General features: G+C 37.7%; 1 protein-coding gene across 1 annotated transcript in view; it reads right to left on the minus strand.

Annotated features, from left to right (window-relative positions):
- The window catches only part of pappa2 (pappalysin 2), a 69,826-nt gene that overhangs the window by 44,300 nt on the left and 11,409 nt on the right, over positions 1 to 14,117 (minus strand). The window contains exons 4-8 of the mRNA XM_026937049.3: positions 13,513 to 13,658; positions 7,777 to 8,070; positions 6,878 to 7,070; positions 3,857 to 3,978; positions 230 to 412 (exon numbers count right to left, since the gene is read on the minus strand). Coding sequence (XP_026792850.3) covers positions 230 to 412; positions 3,857 to 3,978; positions 6,878 to 7,070; positions 7,777 to 8,070; positions 13,513 to 13,658 — 938 coding nt within the window. The remainder of the gene's footprint in view (positions 1 to 229; positions 413 to 3,856; positions 3,979 to 6,877; positions 7,071 to 7,776; positions 8,071 to 13,512; positions 13,659 to 14,117) is intronic.

A 14,117-nucleotide genomic window follows, 5' to 3' on the forward strand; every position in this document is an offset into this window, starting at 1 on the left:
TTTATTAACAAAAGTATGCATTCCTGGATGATTTATTTAAATAAATTTGGTGATTAATTAAAAACAGTCCTATTTAAGGCATGAAATGTTCACACAGGCTCAAAGGAGCTTTTTGTGAAGAGTTAAGCTAAGAGTCAGTGGAATCATGAAAAGACTGCAGGACCTAAATAGTATATACAAATTAATAATATAAAAATATGTGAAAAATAGCTTTCAGTTCAAAACTCACTGAAGGAGATATAGGTGATCCACACAGTTAGTGTGTCTGGAACTACTGCATGCTGAAAGTACAACTGCAGAACACATCCTCCAGTCTGAAGACACTGAGAACTCATATTGGCCTCATACAGGCTGAACTCAGGGCTCCAGGAGTGCATGCTAGGTTCACATGGCTGATAAACATCAGGCGCACCTATTACACACATACAGACATACTCACATACTTTTTATGTTTCCCATTCCCACTGAGCTATAAACACCTTACTTTATTAGAATCAGTAGAAATTAGCGCAACATTAGAATGTTCATTTTTTCGTTTCATAACACACACACATACCATTCTTGAAAAAGAAGGGACTCTGTGCCAAAAAGTACCTTTCACAGTAATTACACCTCAGGTAAAGCTGGCCCACACCTACCACTTCACATGGACCACATACCACTGTGCAACTCTGATGGCCAAAGCACAGCCACAAGTCCACCAGAGCTTAAAGCTAGGCCACTTTTGGCCCCAAAAATAAAATGCCACACAAGCAGTGGTTGTCTTTAAATTTGCCTACTTGCATTGGGGTACTTTTGGCTGACAAATTGCCATGGCTGACAACTAACCTTTATGTGCCTAGATTACACAGAATTTGGTCAGGAATTCTCTGCTCTGTCAGATAAGCAGAATGTTTAGGAGCTGCCATGTCAATGTGTATTTAAGGATGGCGGCAGAACAAATATAAGCAAAAGAAAGATAAAGGGGGTAAGAGAGAGAAAAATGATTTTGGGGGTGGGGAAAAGGTTGGGGGTGGGAAGAGTCTGGGAAAAAACAGTCTTGGCAGTTCATGTGAAGCACACTTCTCCAGACCTCAAGGCACAACCTGGCCCAGGCACAACATGGCAAGCAAAATGGATTGGTGACTTAACTGAGATGGACATGATACAGAAAAATAATTTATTAGAGAGAGCTAAAGTGAAAGTCTATCTGAGAGATTTAAAGTAATATATTAAAGTGGGAGCTAATGTCTGTGTGAAAGAAAAAAGAAGAAGAAAAAAGATGTATTCTTTCACCAAAGAAATAAGCAGTCATTTTGGACACACACACACACACACACACCTAGTCTCCTAGTCTCTAAACCAACAGATTAAATGGTATTCCAGTATGTAGCACATCACTTCCAGCAGTGCTGTAAGACACAAGTTAACTCTAAAACAAGACAGACAGATGGATAGACAAGAAACGGACAGGTAGGTGGAAAGACAGGTCGACAGACTGTTGGAGAAACAGACAGTTAGAATGACAGGCATCTGGAGAAACAGAGAGACACACAACTTGAGATACAGCCAAACATCTGGAGAAACAGACAGATAGACACCTGGATATGCAGAAAGACAGCTGGAGAGACAGACAAGGAGCTGGAACTAAAGAAAAAGACAGACAGCTAGAGAGCAGAAGACAGACATCTGTAAAGACACAATCCAGTACAATGGAATAAAATGGAATAGAATAAAATGTGACACTGGTAAGATAAACTGTTGTCTAGACAGACAGAAGGTATGAAGGGAAATCAACAAATATGGTAGAACAGAAAAAAATTCTACAAACATACAGATATAAAGATGTGTGAAAAAAAGTGAAATGGTGGCTTTGTTGTGCTGTTCTGCTGGCATGGTTTGGGTTCATTTGTCTCCTTAGAGGGAAGATCAATTCAAAGTTATTCTGACTGATCACCTTTATCCTATGATGGACCATTTCTCTCCTGATGGGAGTGGTCTCTTCCAGGATGACTCCACCTCCAGCCACAGGGCACAAAGGCTCACCGAATTATTTGATGAGTATGAAAATGATGTAAGTCAGTAAATCTCTACCACAATCATATCATATGACTGAGGGACTATCTTTTAGAATAATCATGCTCATCCCTCCGATACAGATCTAGAGACTTATAGAATTCATGACAAGGTGCACTGAAGATGTTCTAGTGGTTCATGGTTGCTCAAAACCTTACTATCATACTTTATGATGTTTTCTCCTTTGCAATTCGTATATATATTAGAAGAAAATTGAATAGAATAGACAATGGAGACATTCTGGAGAGACATACAGCTCGAGAGAAAGAAGACAGCTGATAAGACAGACAAACAGACAGATGGAGAGCTAGTGTTCCTTTGAGCTGAGCATGCCCTTGAGTGTGTATGGCTGCATGGCCTCGAGTGTGTAAGGTTAAATGCAGCTAGCCAAGGCAAACCATAAAAACTCAATTGGTGAGATAAACAGAGCAAGGTAGGAATTAATAGCTGTATCAGATGCAACACAAATGCCCCCTCTGGGAAAAATACTGGGGCAAGATCTGCGTACACATCATCCTTCCTTCTGTTAGCAACATGAACCATTTTCCTGCTCTTTGCAGCTGTGGCCTAGGGCTCTCCACACACACACACACACACACACACACACACCACACCATACCACACCACACCTTATAGAACATGCTGCCTATGCATGACAGCTAGCCACAAAAGAGGGATGCATTACAACTTTTCAAATGTCAAACAAATGTGTTTATAACACTTGGAATGGATGGTGTTAATCTATTTGGTTTACTGCAGCATTCTCCCAAGCCTTATTTCATGTTATAAAAACACTAATGTCATTTTAGTTGAAAAGTCTTTTCTGAGGTGATAAACGGACTGGCAAAATAATTCACATTTAGTAGTCACCGGATGGTTTATCACCTGTCTAAACTAGAAAGCCAAAACAATACGTTGTGTTAAATTTATTACAGACCTGAAGCAGTGCCACTAAATCTTACTTGCCATATCTGAAGATACTCCAACTCTAACACTGTTAGCATTTCAGTTCTTCATCTTCAGAAATTAATGCTTTGTATCTCATCAATCTGTTTTGAAAAACAAGATTTGAGTCCAAAAACTACTCTCTGCTACATGTAAATGGAAGATTTTACGCTTAACCTCCCTCATGGCAGTGCGTTTTTTTCAAGGAACTCACGTATGAGGAGAGGATTTCCACAGATCTGCCTCCATGTTTCAAAAGTATATACTCATCCATGACATGTCAGTGAGTGGGCAGCAAATAGCTAAGAGAGCTCTGATTGGAATAATCAGTAACATCTGCTACATGAAGAATAGAGTTCATAAGTGATACAGGATGAGCATAGCTTTTTTATAACAAGCCAGGTGTGGAAGCTAACCAATATTACCAAAACTTGAAGCTATGCCAATTCCTTTCCTTTTTTTCATCTCTCCAATGGCAAAGACAAGAGAGTTCTTTATCCTGGCAATTATTATTTTAGGATTTATCCCTTAAGTTTTTCCAGACTTCTCAGGACTTGCACGCACCTGGCCAGGAGGATCTTCCTGGCAAGCAAGTCTGCAAAAGTGAGAGCAGCCTGAGCTTTGGATCCTCATTAATCAAAAGAGCTGGTATTGTTTTTTAAAATCCGTTCACCGTTCATGGCTGAATGGCGTGATCAACTCAACACAATTCATATGTGAGTCAGGTTTCAATTTTCAGACTCCCTCGAGACGCATGACACAAAACAGGACCAGGAAGGTCTTAGGATGGTTAGCTTGTGTTACACACTAATGGATCAAGGATCATCAGACTAACGTTCAGATTATAGATACTTACCCACAGCTTCTTCAGGCGTCCAGTAACCACTGCTGTCACAGGAATGGGGTGAGGTGGCCTTGTAGGCATACTGATGGAGTGTTCCATGTTCATCACACAACTGACAGTTCACTCCTTCCTCTCTATACATACACACAACAACTTCAAACAGTGTGAACACACACATAACATTCAGCTAGATCCTATGGATGTGCAATATACAGGTACAGAATATAGAATGGCTTTGGAAAGTATTCAGACCACTTTGGTTTTTGCACATCTTATTGTTATAGATTTTATTTAAAATGAATTAAATTGACTTTTTTGCCATTAATCAACACAAAATAATCAATAATGACAAAGTGACAACATGTTTTTAGAAATTTTTGCAAGTTCGTTAAAAATCAAAAACTAAAATGTCTCATTTAGATAAGTATTCAGACCCTTGGCTAAAGGCACTCCAAACTGAGCTCAGATACAGCTTGTTTGCTTTGGTTATCTTGAGATGTCTTTACAACCTGACTGGAGTTCACCTGTGGAAAATTCACTTAGCACACACCTGTCTGTGTACAAGGTCCCACAATTCACAATGCATGTCAGATCCAAACCATGAAGTCCAAGAAACTCTCTGTTGACCTCCGCAGCCAAACTGTGTATAAAATCAATGCTTTAAGGAACACAGTGTGCTCCCAGTGAAATGGAAGACATTTGGAACCACCAGGACTCCAAATGCAAAAACTAGAGCTGGCCATCCAGCCAAACTCAGTAACCGGGCTAGAAGAGCTTTGGTCAGGGAAGTGACTAAGAACACAATGCCCACTCTAACAGAGCTTCAGAAGAGATGGGAGTACCTGCTAGAAGGACAACCATCTCATAAATACTCCATCTATCAGGATTTTATGGAAGAGTGGCTAGATGGAAGCCACTCCTGTGTAAAAGGCATATGGCAGCCACTCTTTGGGCTGAACTCCAAGTACTACAACTGGCAAAACCAGTTATTGCTCATCAACTTGCTAATGGTGGTGCCAGCATCATGTTATGATGGTGCTTCTCAGAGGGAGGAACAGGGAGACTGGCAGACCTGAGGGAAGGATGAATGCAGCCAAATACAGATGACCTCAGACTGGGGCAAAGTTTCACCTTTCAGCACAACGACCCAAAGTATGCAGCCAAGAAAATGCTGGAGTGCCTTCAGGGCAAATCTTGGAACGTCCTTGAGTGGACCAGCCAAAGCCCAGACTGAACCCCACAGAATATCCATGGAGCATGGAGAGACCTGAAGATGGCAGCTCACAGATGCTCCCCATTTGCAAAGCTTGTAGAGACTCACCCAAGAAGTCTTAATGTGGTAACTGCCAAAGGTGTTTTGGCACAAGGGAGAAGACTGCATTTAAAGATTCCATTCCAATTCCACTGAAAGACACCAACATGCACTGATTGCCTAAAATCAAAAACTGTTTATTTATGATATTTGCCTTCTTCATACAAGCCTTTATCATAGCCTAGAGAATGACAGGCTATTGAGAAATCCCATCCCTCTTTTTATATAAAAAGGGCAAACATAATTAGTACATTATTAGAAGTCATTGTATACATGACAAATGATTTTATGAGTGCTTAATAACTCTGATGTCATCATTATATTTATAAGTTAGAATTATCTTAACCACTTTCAATATTGTCCTGAGATCATGACAGTATATCACATAAGCAAATTCTATGCCTATCTCTACTTATAACTTACAGTACTTGTAATCTATAGAAAAAAACAACACAACACTTTAGTGACACTTTAATAAAATTATCATAAAGATTTATACATTTATGATGGGAAACTTGTAATCACTTTGACTATCAGCATCATCCACATCAGCCTTTCTAGTCTTACCTGAGGTAAAAGTCACTTGCAGTGAGGCACAAGCCTCACTGTTGCTCTTTACTTGATTGAATAATGTTCACTCTTACCCTGGTGCTAAATTAATCACTAAGTACTTCAGTGATTTCTGGTGGCTAAATTTCCTACATTTTTATGAGGTCATTCAACCATTAAAAATTTTGCTGTCTTCTGTAAAGAGTGTGTATGAGCTCTTCTCTGTTTTTCTTGGGGATGTGACAGCACATGAGCATCATGCCTTTTTGATAGCTGGTATCGACTTACAAAATAAATTGATTAGGCTTATGTCCATTTCACTATGGCACAGCTATCCATGATTAAAGTGTGACATTCACTGCAGGAGAAGAGTCACATAGCTTGCAAAGTTTTAGACATCTTTGGGTAGACTGTTTTTACCATCATAACTTAGTTCTTAGGAACTAAGATTCCTAATGAAGTCTGCAGGCACCTGATCTTTTTCCAGTCTTCAACTGTTCAGTTTGGGTGAGCCTGTGCCCATGAAAGCCTCAGATTCCTAATCTTGGCTGACAGGAGTGGAACCTGATGTGGTCTTCTGCTGTTGTATCCCATCCACCTCAAGGTTCGATGTGTTGTGCATTCTGAGATGCTTTTCTGCTCACCACAGTTGTAAAGAGTGCTTATTTGAGTTTCTATAGACTTCCTGTCAGCTCAAACCAGTCTGGTCATTCTCCTCTGATCTCTCTTATCTACAAAGTGTTTCAGCCTGCAGACTCTCCACTCACAGGATGTTTTTTGTTTTTCACAGCATTCTGTGTAAAATCTACAGACTGCTGTGTGTGAAAATCCCAGGAGATCAGCAGTTTCTGAAATATTCAAACCAGCCCATCTGGTACCAACGACCATGCCACGGCTAAAGTGACAGAGATCAGATTTTTCCCCATTCTGATGTTTGATGTGAACATTAACCGAAGCTCTGGTCCTGTATCTGCATGTTTTTTCATGCATTGTGCTGCTGCCACATGATTGGCTGATTGGATAGCTATATAAATGAGCAGGTGTACAGACGTTCCTATTAAAGTGGATGGTGAGTGTATAAGTTTACATTAAGTGTGGAATTATATATACTGAATATATTACATGATAACTAATGTTATTTTGTATACTGTGCTTGTTGAGTTTTACCTCACCTTTGCATGAGAGGCCCACTAACTGGATGCAACCAGTGAATGGACACAGAGTCATCATCTTGGCCAATCACCATAGGTGGAAGAGGAATTGGAGTGGGCTTTCTGTCTTGAACCCAGTTTTTGTACACCAGGTCAACGTAGCAGTGCATCCGAGCTACTTGGTTTGGTGTGAAGTGGTTGGTGCAGTTATCATCTGTAATTAAGTTTTAAAAGGTGTTAAGTTTTTGTTTATTGCACGTTGAATTTAATATGATGAATTCCATATTGATTCATTGTCTATATCAATGATTGATCATTCAGATATGTCTTATCTATCTCAGCAGTCAAGCTTTAAGAATCACACCAAGGTGAGGTAAGTAAGGTTCATGTTTGGTGTAGCTTACATATGAAACAAAGCCGGACAATAAGGTAGTTAAGTGTGCAGCACAAGACAAAAGATACTTATCAAGGTAGGTGCAAAATATGTGTAATATAAACAACAGTGCAAAGCATCATGCAACTATTTTAGTGAAGTAAAATGACCTAGTTACTAAGAGTTAAGTTTTGTTTTAGTTGAAAGAAAGGGACTGTTCCTGAAACAGCAAGACTTGGTATTCAGTAGTCATTAACATGTGCCAAAGCCTTAAGTCCTGTCATTAGATCCATGTAATGAAGTAATTTTAACAATTTTTGTAAACTAAGTTATCACACCATAGATTTGAGTCTGTATAACCATGCTTAAGCCTCATGTCCTGTTCACTACTTAGCAATGCAGGTTACATTTTTTTTAAATCAAAAAAGCCAAACGTAACACAGCCTACAATCATCTTTATGTCTCATATTTATGAAGAATCTGTAAATTTGCTTTAATGTTTATTTTTAGAAATGTTTGATTATGTAATGTAAACAGTTTAGTTTACCTGTATAACTCATATAGTTGTTGTAGGGTGTATTATGGTAGTGGATAGGTCCACAGGTGTCATTGACCAGGCCAGGGTCTTGGCATGCTTTTGACTTTGGGGTTGGAGCCGTGTCAGCACAGAAATCTCCAGTTTCCATGGACGCTGTGGTCTCCTGACATGGGTCTTCACATGACTCACGCTCGCTCACCCCCTTGAAGACATGGTACAGTCCAAAAATGTGGCCCATCTCATGGATCATGGTATTGTTGTGACCAACAGTGCCAAAATAGGATGGGTTCAGTATCATTCCACCTAGAAAAGATAGTATGTTCACACTGATTAAGAAGATAAGTTTTTATTTTTCATATCCAACTATCGTAATAAAAAGATCAAACTAATATGTATGTTTATAGCTGCTTAACATGCAGACAAACATTCAGCCATTTAAAATTACCTTGATTTAAACTTTTGAAACAATTTTCATAATTGGAATAATTTTTGTATGGATGGTGCTGTTATGTCATTGAAGGCCAAACAGCTATTTTGTGAATAATTAAAAACAGAGTTATGTTTGCATGGACATCTGTAAAATCCCTTCAGGAAGACTTTTCAACCACAGAAAAGCCATTTGAGTACAGCCAATACACTAAATTTGAGAGAAAGAGACAGCGATATTTAAGAAATTCCCATGTTTTGCAGAAACAAAGACAGTGGAATTGAGCTTGGCCAGACATGTCCGGTAGACACACATCATTTGTGGTTTCAGAAGCAGATCAGTCCACTGTTGCTTTGGTATAATTTCACATAAATTGTTTAGGGTGTCAATCTGACTTTCCTCCCAGATATAAGACATAAGGATTCTTTTTGCAAATAATCAGGTGATTTATCTGGATTCAAAAAAGAACAGGGCACTTCCCCAAGCCTACTAATTTCTTAGTACCTTAGTAATTATCTCAACCATTATACTTCATGTAGGTCCACTACAGACAATGACTGTGCTACAGAGATTTCTGGATCAACATGTAATGTTTATGTTATGAAAACAGAGGGCTATTATGATCTGAAGATACACACTGCCCTCCAGAATTACAGGCACTCTTAATGAAAATGACCCCAAAAATGTTAAATATATAAAGATCTTGGTCCACTTCTCTGTGCAGAACATTTAAGCTGCTTAATATGATTAGGTCTGTGCATGTGGGCTTCCCTCATATCACAGGTTTTTAGTAGTGTTCAAATCTGGAGACTGAGATGTACATTGAAAATCTCTGATTTTGTGTTTCTTTAACTAATTTCTGTGTTGATTTGGAAGTATATGTGACTGTTGAAATTGCTTAAAGCTCTATCTATAGCCAGGCTGGGGGGTGGGGTGGGGGTGGGACTTTCAACATAAATGTCTCAAAGTTCTTTGTTTTTACCCGTGGTAATGAAAAGAGATTGTCCATGTGATTCAATCTAATACGTATAACCCCGAGTAATAGAACAAACAAATTTGTTTGCATTTATTTAAAATATTCCTTAGGGGCATCAATAATTTTGGCATATATTGTTTAGAGAAAAGACTATTATTAAAATGATAATAAAAATAATAAAAATATCTTCTCTTGATGTTTAAGTGGAAAAGTTTTGTATTTACTGTTTATTTTATACCGTACAGTTTTGCAAATATTTTATGAAGGGTGCCAGTAATTCTGGAGGGCAATGTGTCACAGAAAAACAAATACACACAAAACCACAAAACTAAAAAAAAAAAAAAAAAAAAAAAAAAAGGAATATAGCAGTTTTTATACGCAACCTTTTTTTAGTTTGAAATCTGAAAACTGAGTTGTGATTATACTTATCTTGTCCCATATTCTCTAAAGATTATGTGATCTCACATCAAATTTGTAAGAATTTGAACAAGCCAACTCAAACATATCAAATAATTAAGGTTAGGCAGGGGGCAGGGTGAGCTTTTCTTATGACTTCATTTATATAAAATGTAAACTGCTAAACTACTAAATTGCTATTACTTATTATAACTCCCACAGTTTTTCTAATAATCAGTTAACTAATTTCAGGCAAGGTTTTTCAGGTCAGTTTTATGCCAATTGAATTTGAAGCCAGTGTCTCACTTTTGTTTAATTTGATGAACTCATGCTGTGTGATTTTAATCCATTAAAAGTTATATTATGTATGAACTATTTAATTTATTTAATTTCTTTTAGGTGCCTTGACAGCATAAGAATGTTTAATCCTTGACAATGTAATATCTTTAAAATAATAATTAAAAAAAATTTCAAGTTAACATAAATACATAAAAACATTTTTTTACTACCAGTGAGCAGCAGTACTATAGGCAGAAACACCTTGTTAATGAGACAGGGCAGAGGAGAATGGCTAGACTGGTTCAAGCTGGAAGGCTATGGTAACTCCAATAGCTACTCTTCACAACTGTGGAGAGCTGAAAATCATCTCAGAATGCAGACCATGTTAAACCTTGAGGTGGATGGGCTACAACAGCAGAAGACCATATCGGGATCCACTCCTGTCAGCTAAGAACAGGAATTTGAGGCTACTGTGGGCACAGGCTCACCAAGACTGGGCAGTTGAAGATTGAAATAAAGACCAGCCAATATTTTTTTCCAACGAGATGCTTTTCTGCGCGCCACAATTGTAAGAAATGCTTATTTGAGTTACCATAGACTTACTGTCTGCTCAACCAGTCTAGCCATCCTCCTCTGACCTTGCTCATCAACAAGGTGTTTTCACCCACAGAACTGCCACTCACTGGATGTTTTTTTTTTTTTTTCACATCATTCTGTTGGTACATGATTGGATAATTGCATAAATGTGTATGTGTACATGTGTTCCTAATAAAGTGGACGGTGTGTATATATATATATATATATATATATATATATATATATATATATATATATATATATATATATCCTACATATATACATATACGTGTGTGTGCGTGTATATATATATATATATATATATATATATATATATATATATCCTACATATATACATATACGTGTGTGTGCGTGTATATATATATATATATATATACATATATATATATATATATATATATATATATACACGCACACACACGTATATGTATGTATGTATATACAGTCACGGGAAAAGGAAAGTATACCCTCCTTCAATTCTATGTTTTTATTTATCAGGGCATAAAGAACATTTTGCCCTCACCAAAAAGAAGTTGGTGGTGTGGTCCTCACCAACTTCTACAAATAAACAAATAACCTCAGGCAAGTAAATAACAGCCAGGTGTTACTAATGAAATACTCAAGATTAGTTAATAATCAATAAGTGTGACTGACTCTATAAAAGCAGAACTTTTGCCAGTTTGGTGCTCTGGAGTACTCAGATGCATGTCTTCATCATGCCAAGAAGAAAGGACATCAGCCATGACCTCAGAGAAGCAATTGCTGCTGCTCAGCATTCTGGGAAGGGTTATAAGGACATCTCCAAACAATTTGAAATTCACCATTCTACAGTGAGGATTGATTAAAAATAGAGAGCCTTCAAGGCAGTTGCAAATCTTCCCAGGAGTGGGCATCCCACCAAATTTAGTCAGGTCAGACCATGTAATGATTAGAGATATAAAGACAAACCCAAGAGCTACATCACCTACAGGCCTCTGTAAGCACATTATGTTTATGTTCATGACAGCGCAATCAACACAAAAGACTGAAAAAGTATGGTTTTCATGGAAGGGTGGCTAGGAAAAAGCCCCTTCTCTCCAAAAAGAATATGGAGCATGACTTAAGTTTGCAAAATTGCAATTGAACAAACCACAAATTTTCTGGAACAATATCCTTTGGACTGAAGAGAACAAGGAGGAGATGTTTGGCAAAAACCAAACACAGCGTATCACCAGAAATACCTCATACCAACTGTCAAGCATGGTGGTGGAGGGGTGATGATTTCAGCTTGTTTTGCAGTTACAGGACCTGGGAAACTTGCAGTCATTGAGACAATGATGAACTTCACTTTATACCAGAATATTCTTGAGACAAGTGTGAGGCCATCTGTCCAGCAGCTTAAGCCGGGCCAAAATACATTCATGTAACAGGACAGAGATTCAAAGCACGCAGGCAGACAGTCCACACCTCAACCCCATTGAGATGCTGTGGCGGGATCTTAAGAGAACTGTGCATAAAAAAATGCCCTCAAACATTAATGAACTGAAGCAATGTTGTAAAGGAGAGTGCTCCAAAATTTCTCCAAAATGATGTGAGAGACTGTTAAACTCCTACAGAAAATGTTTACTTCAAGTTATTGTTGCTAAAGGTTGTTCTACATGTTACTGCATTATAGGTTGTACTTAATTTTTCCCACCTGGTTTCCGAATGTTGGTTTAATTTTTGTAAAATATGACAACATAATGAAATTTGGTTTTTTTTGTTTTTTTTGTACTGTCACCTGAGGTTATTTGTTTGTTTGTAGGCCCTGATAAATAAAAACATAGAATTGAAGAAGGGTGTACTTTCTTTTCCCCATTAAAAAAAAAAAATATATATATATATATATATATACATATATATATATATATATATATATATATATATATATATATATATATATAAAATATAATTAAAGGACTAAGTTGTTACCAATTAATTGTGCTAGCCTATTTTTCAAAGGTCTCAACCTCAATCAACTGCCAAAGTGATCTCATTAACTAAAGTCATAACTGGAGAAGCCAAGCTCAAACTGTCTGATTACTCACCACAAATCAATAGGAGGTACACTTACATAAAAGGCCTTCCCATTATGTAAGTGCATTTCCATTCTCTTTTAATGAGCTCAAAAACATAGCAACAACGAGAACCATAAAATCAGCTGGCAGGTGAATGAAGATTGCAACAGGGCAAGAACACGTCTTTTGTTTTTTTTTTTGTTTGTTGGTCCAGGATCATTTTCCTCCCTTTGTCATGCACCTTTCAGTGGAAGGTCATGATTAAGGGCAATCTTCAGGGGGAAATCTATAAGTGTTGCAAGTGTTTTCTTTTATGCCCGGGATTACGGCCCATTAATCTCGTAAAATGCAAGAGCTGTGAACAAGTAGGAAGCGGGCAGAAAGTGTTGGAAGGGAACGAAGAGGAAAATAAAGGATTTGAAGTGATGGTGACGTACATTTTTTGCAGCAACAAAAGTGAAAAAACACAGTGGATGAATGTGTGTAGTGTAAAAATGAGGATGTAGCATGGTTAATGGAAGGGTCAAGAGGAAAAATACTAACTTGAGCCTAGTTCAGTGGATACCAATCCTGGTCTCAAGCCTATATAAATATGTATGCCTTTGCCCTGCTTTAACACACCTAATCCTACAAAGGACTTGCCAATATCCATACTTGGCAATATCGTAATGTCTAAAGTTCTTAGTCATTAAGGTAAATTTCAAAATATCTAATACTGATTCAAGGTAGCTAAAATCTCAGTGAGTGTCCCTCAATTCCCTAAATTCTTCACTGAGTGTCCCTCAGGTTTATTATGTGGAAGGTTTATGGAATGCACATAAAATATTATCTGTTATTATATTTTAATATTCACAATTTATTATATTTCATTTGGAATAAGAGAATAAAACAAAATTTGAATATGCTCCAACAACTGGCAAAACATCTTCAATAATACAGCATATAGTCCTCTTTTAAACTATTATTGTATCTATACTTAACAATTAGACCATGTGTCACTAGTCTGTTGAAATCTGGGGGAACTTGGGTCTCACCTTGGTGTGTAAGGGCCTCCTTGGCCCATGGCCATGTAGCAGCCCCAGCAAGTTCCTCCTGAGCTGATTTGGCAAAGAACACATTCAGTGTGTCTGAGCTGTTAAGGTGAAGCAACTCCTTCAGTTCCTTCACACTCAGGTAAGCCCTGTGTGTTACAGAGATTCAGTTACAATCAGCTGCTTATGGGGAAAAACAGGTTCTACTAACAGACATTGAAACTTGTGTGAGAATAATTTTCCTAGAAAAAGAAATTATGTCCTTTTCCATAAGGAAATGCTAGGACAATCATTTCTTATAATATTCTCTCAAAAGACTGCCAGTGCATCATGGGCACTAGACTAATACTTTCTTACCCTTCAGGATTAGCAGGTATCTATTCTGGCCCCAACAAATCATTGAATTTAGTGGCCTCTAGAGGTGCAGTTGCAGCATATTGCTGCCATTCCATAGCTGTGCACACTGAGTCATACTGGGGAAAGCAAGCTGACATCCATTTAATGTGTCTTTGTAAAAGCATTATCTGTAAGTAATGAATAACATTTTATAAACTCTACATTTTATGTGCATCATTTCAACTGAATGTTGTGTTTAGACCTTTGTTTAA

The sequence above is a fragment of the Pangasianodon hypophthalmus genome, chromosome 4 (genome assembly GCF_027358585.1).
Source record: "Pangasianodon hypophthalmus isolate fPanHyp1 chromosome 4, fPanHyp1.pri, whole genome shotgun sequence".
NCBI lineage: Eukaryota > Metazoa > Chordata > Actinopteri > Siluriformes > Pangasiidae > Pangasianodon > Pangasianodon hypophthalmus.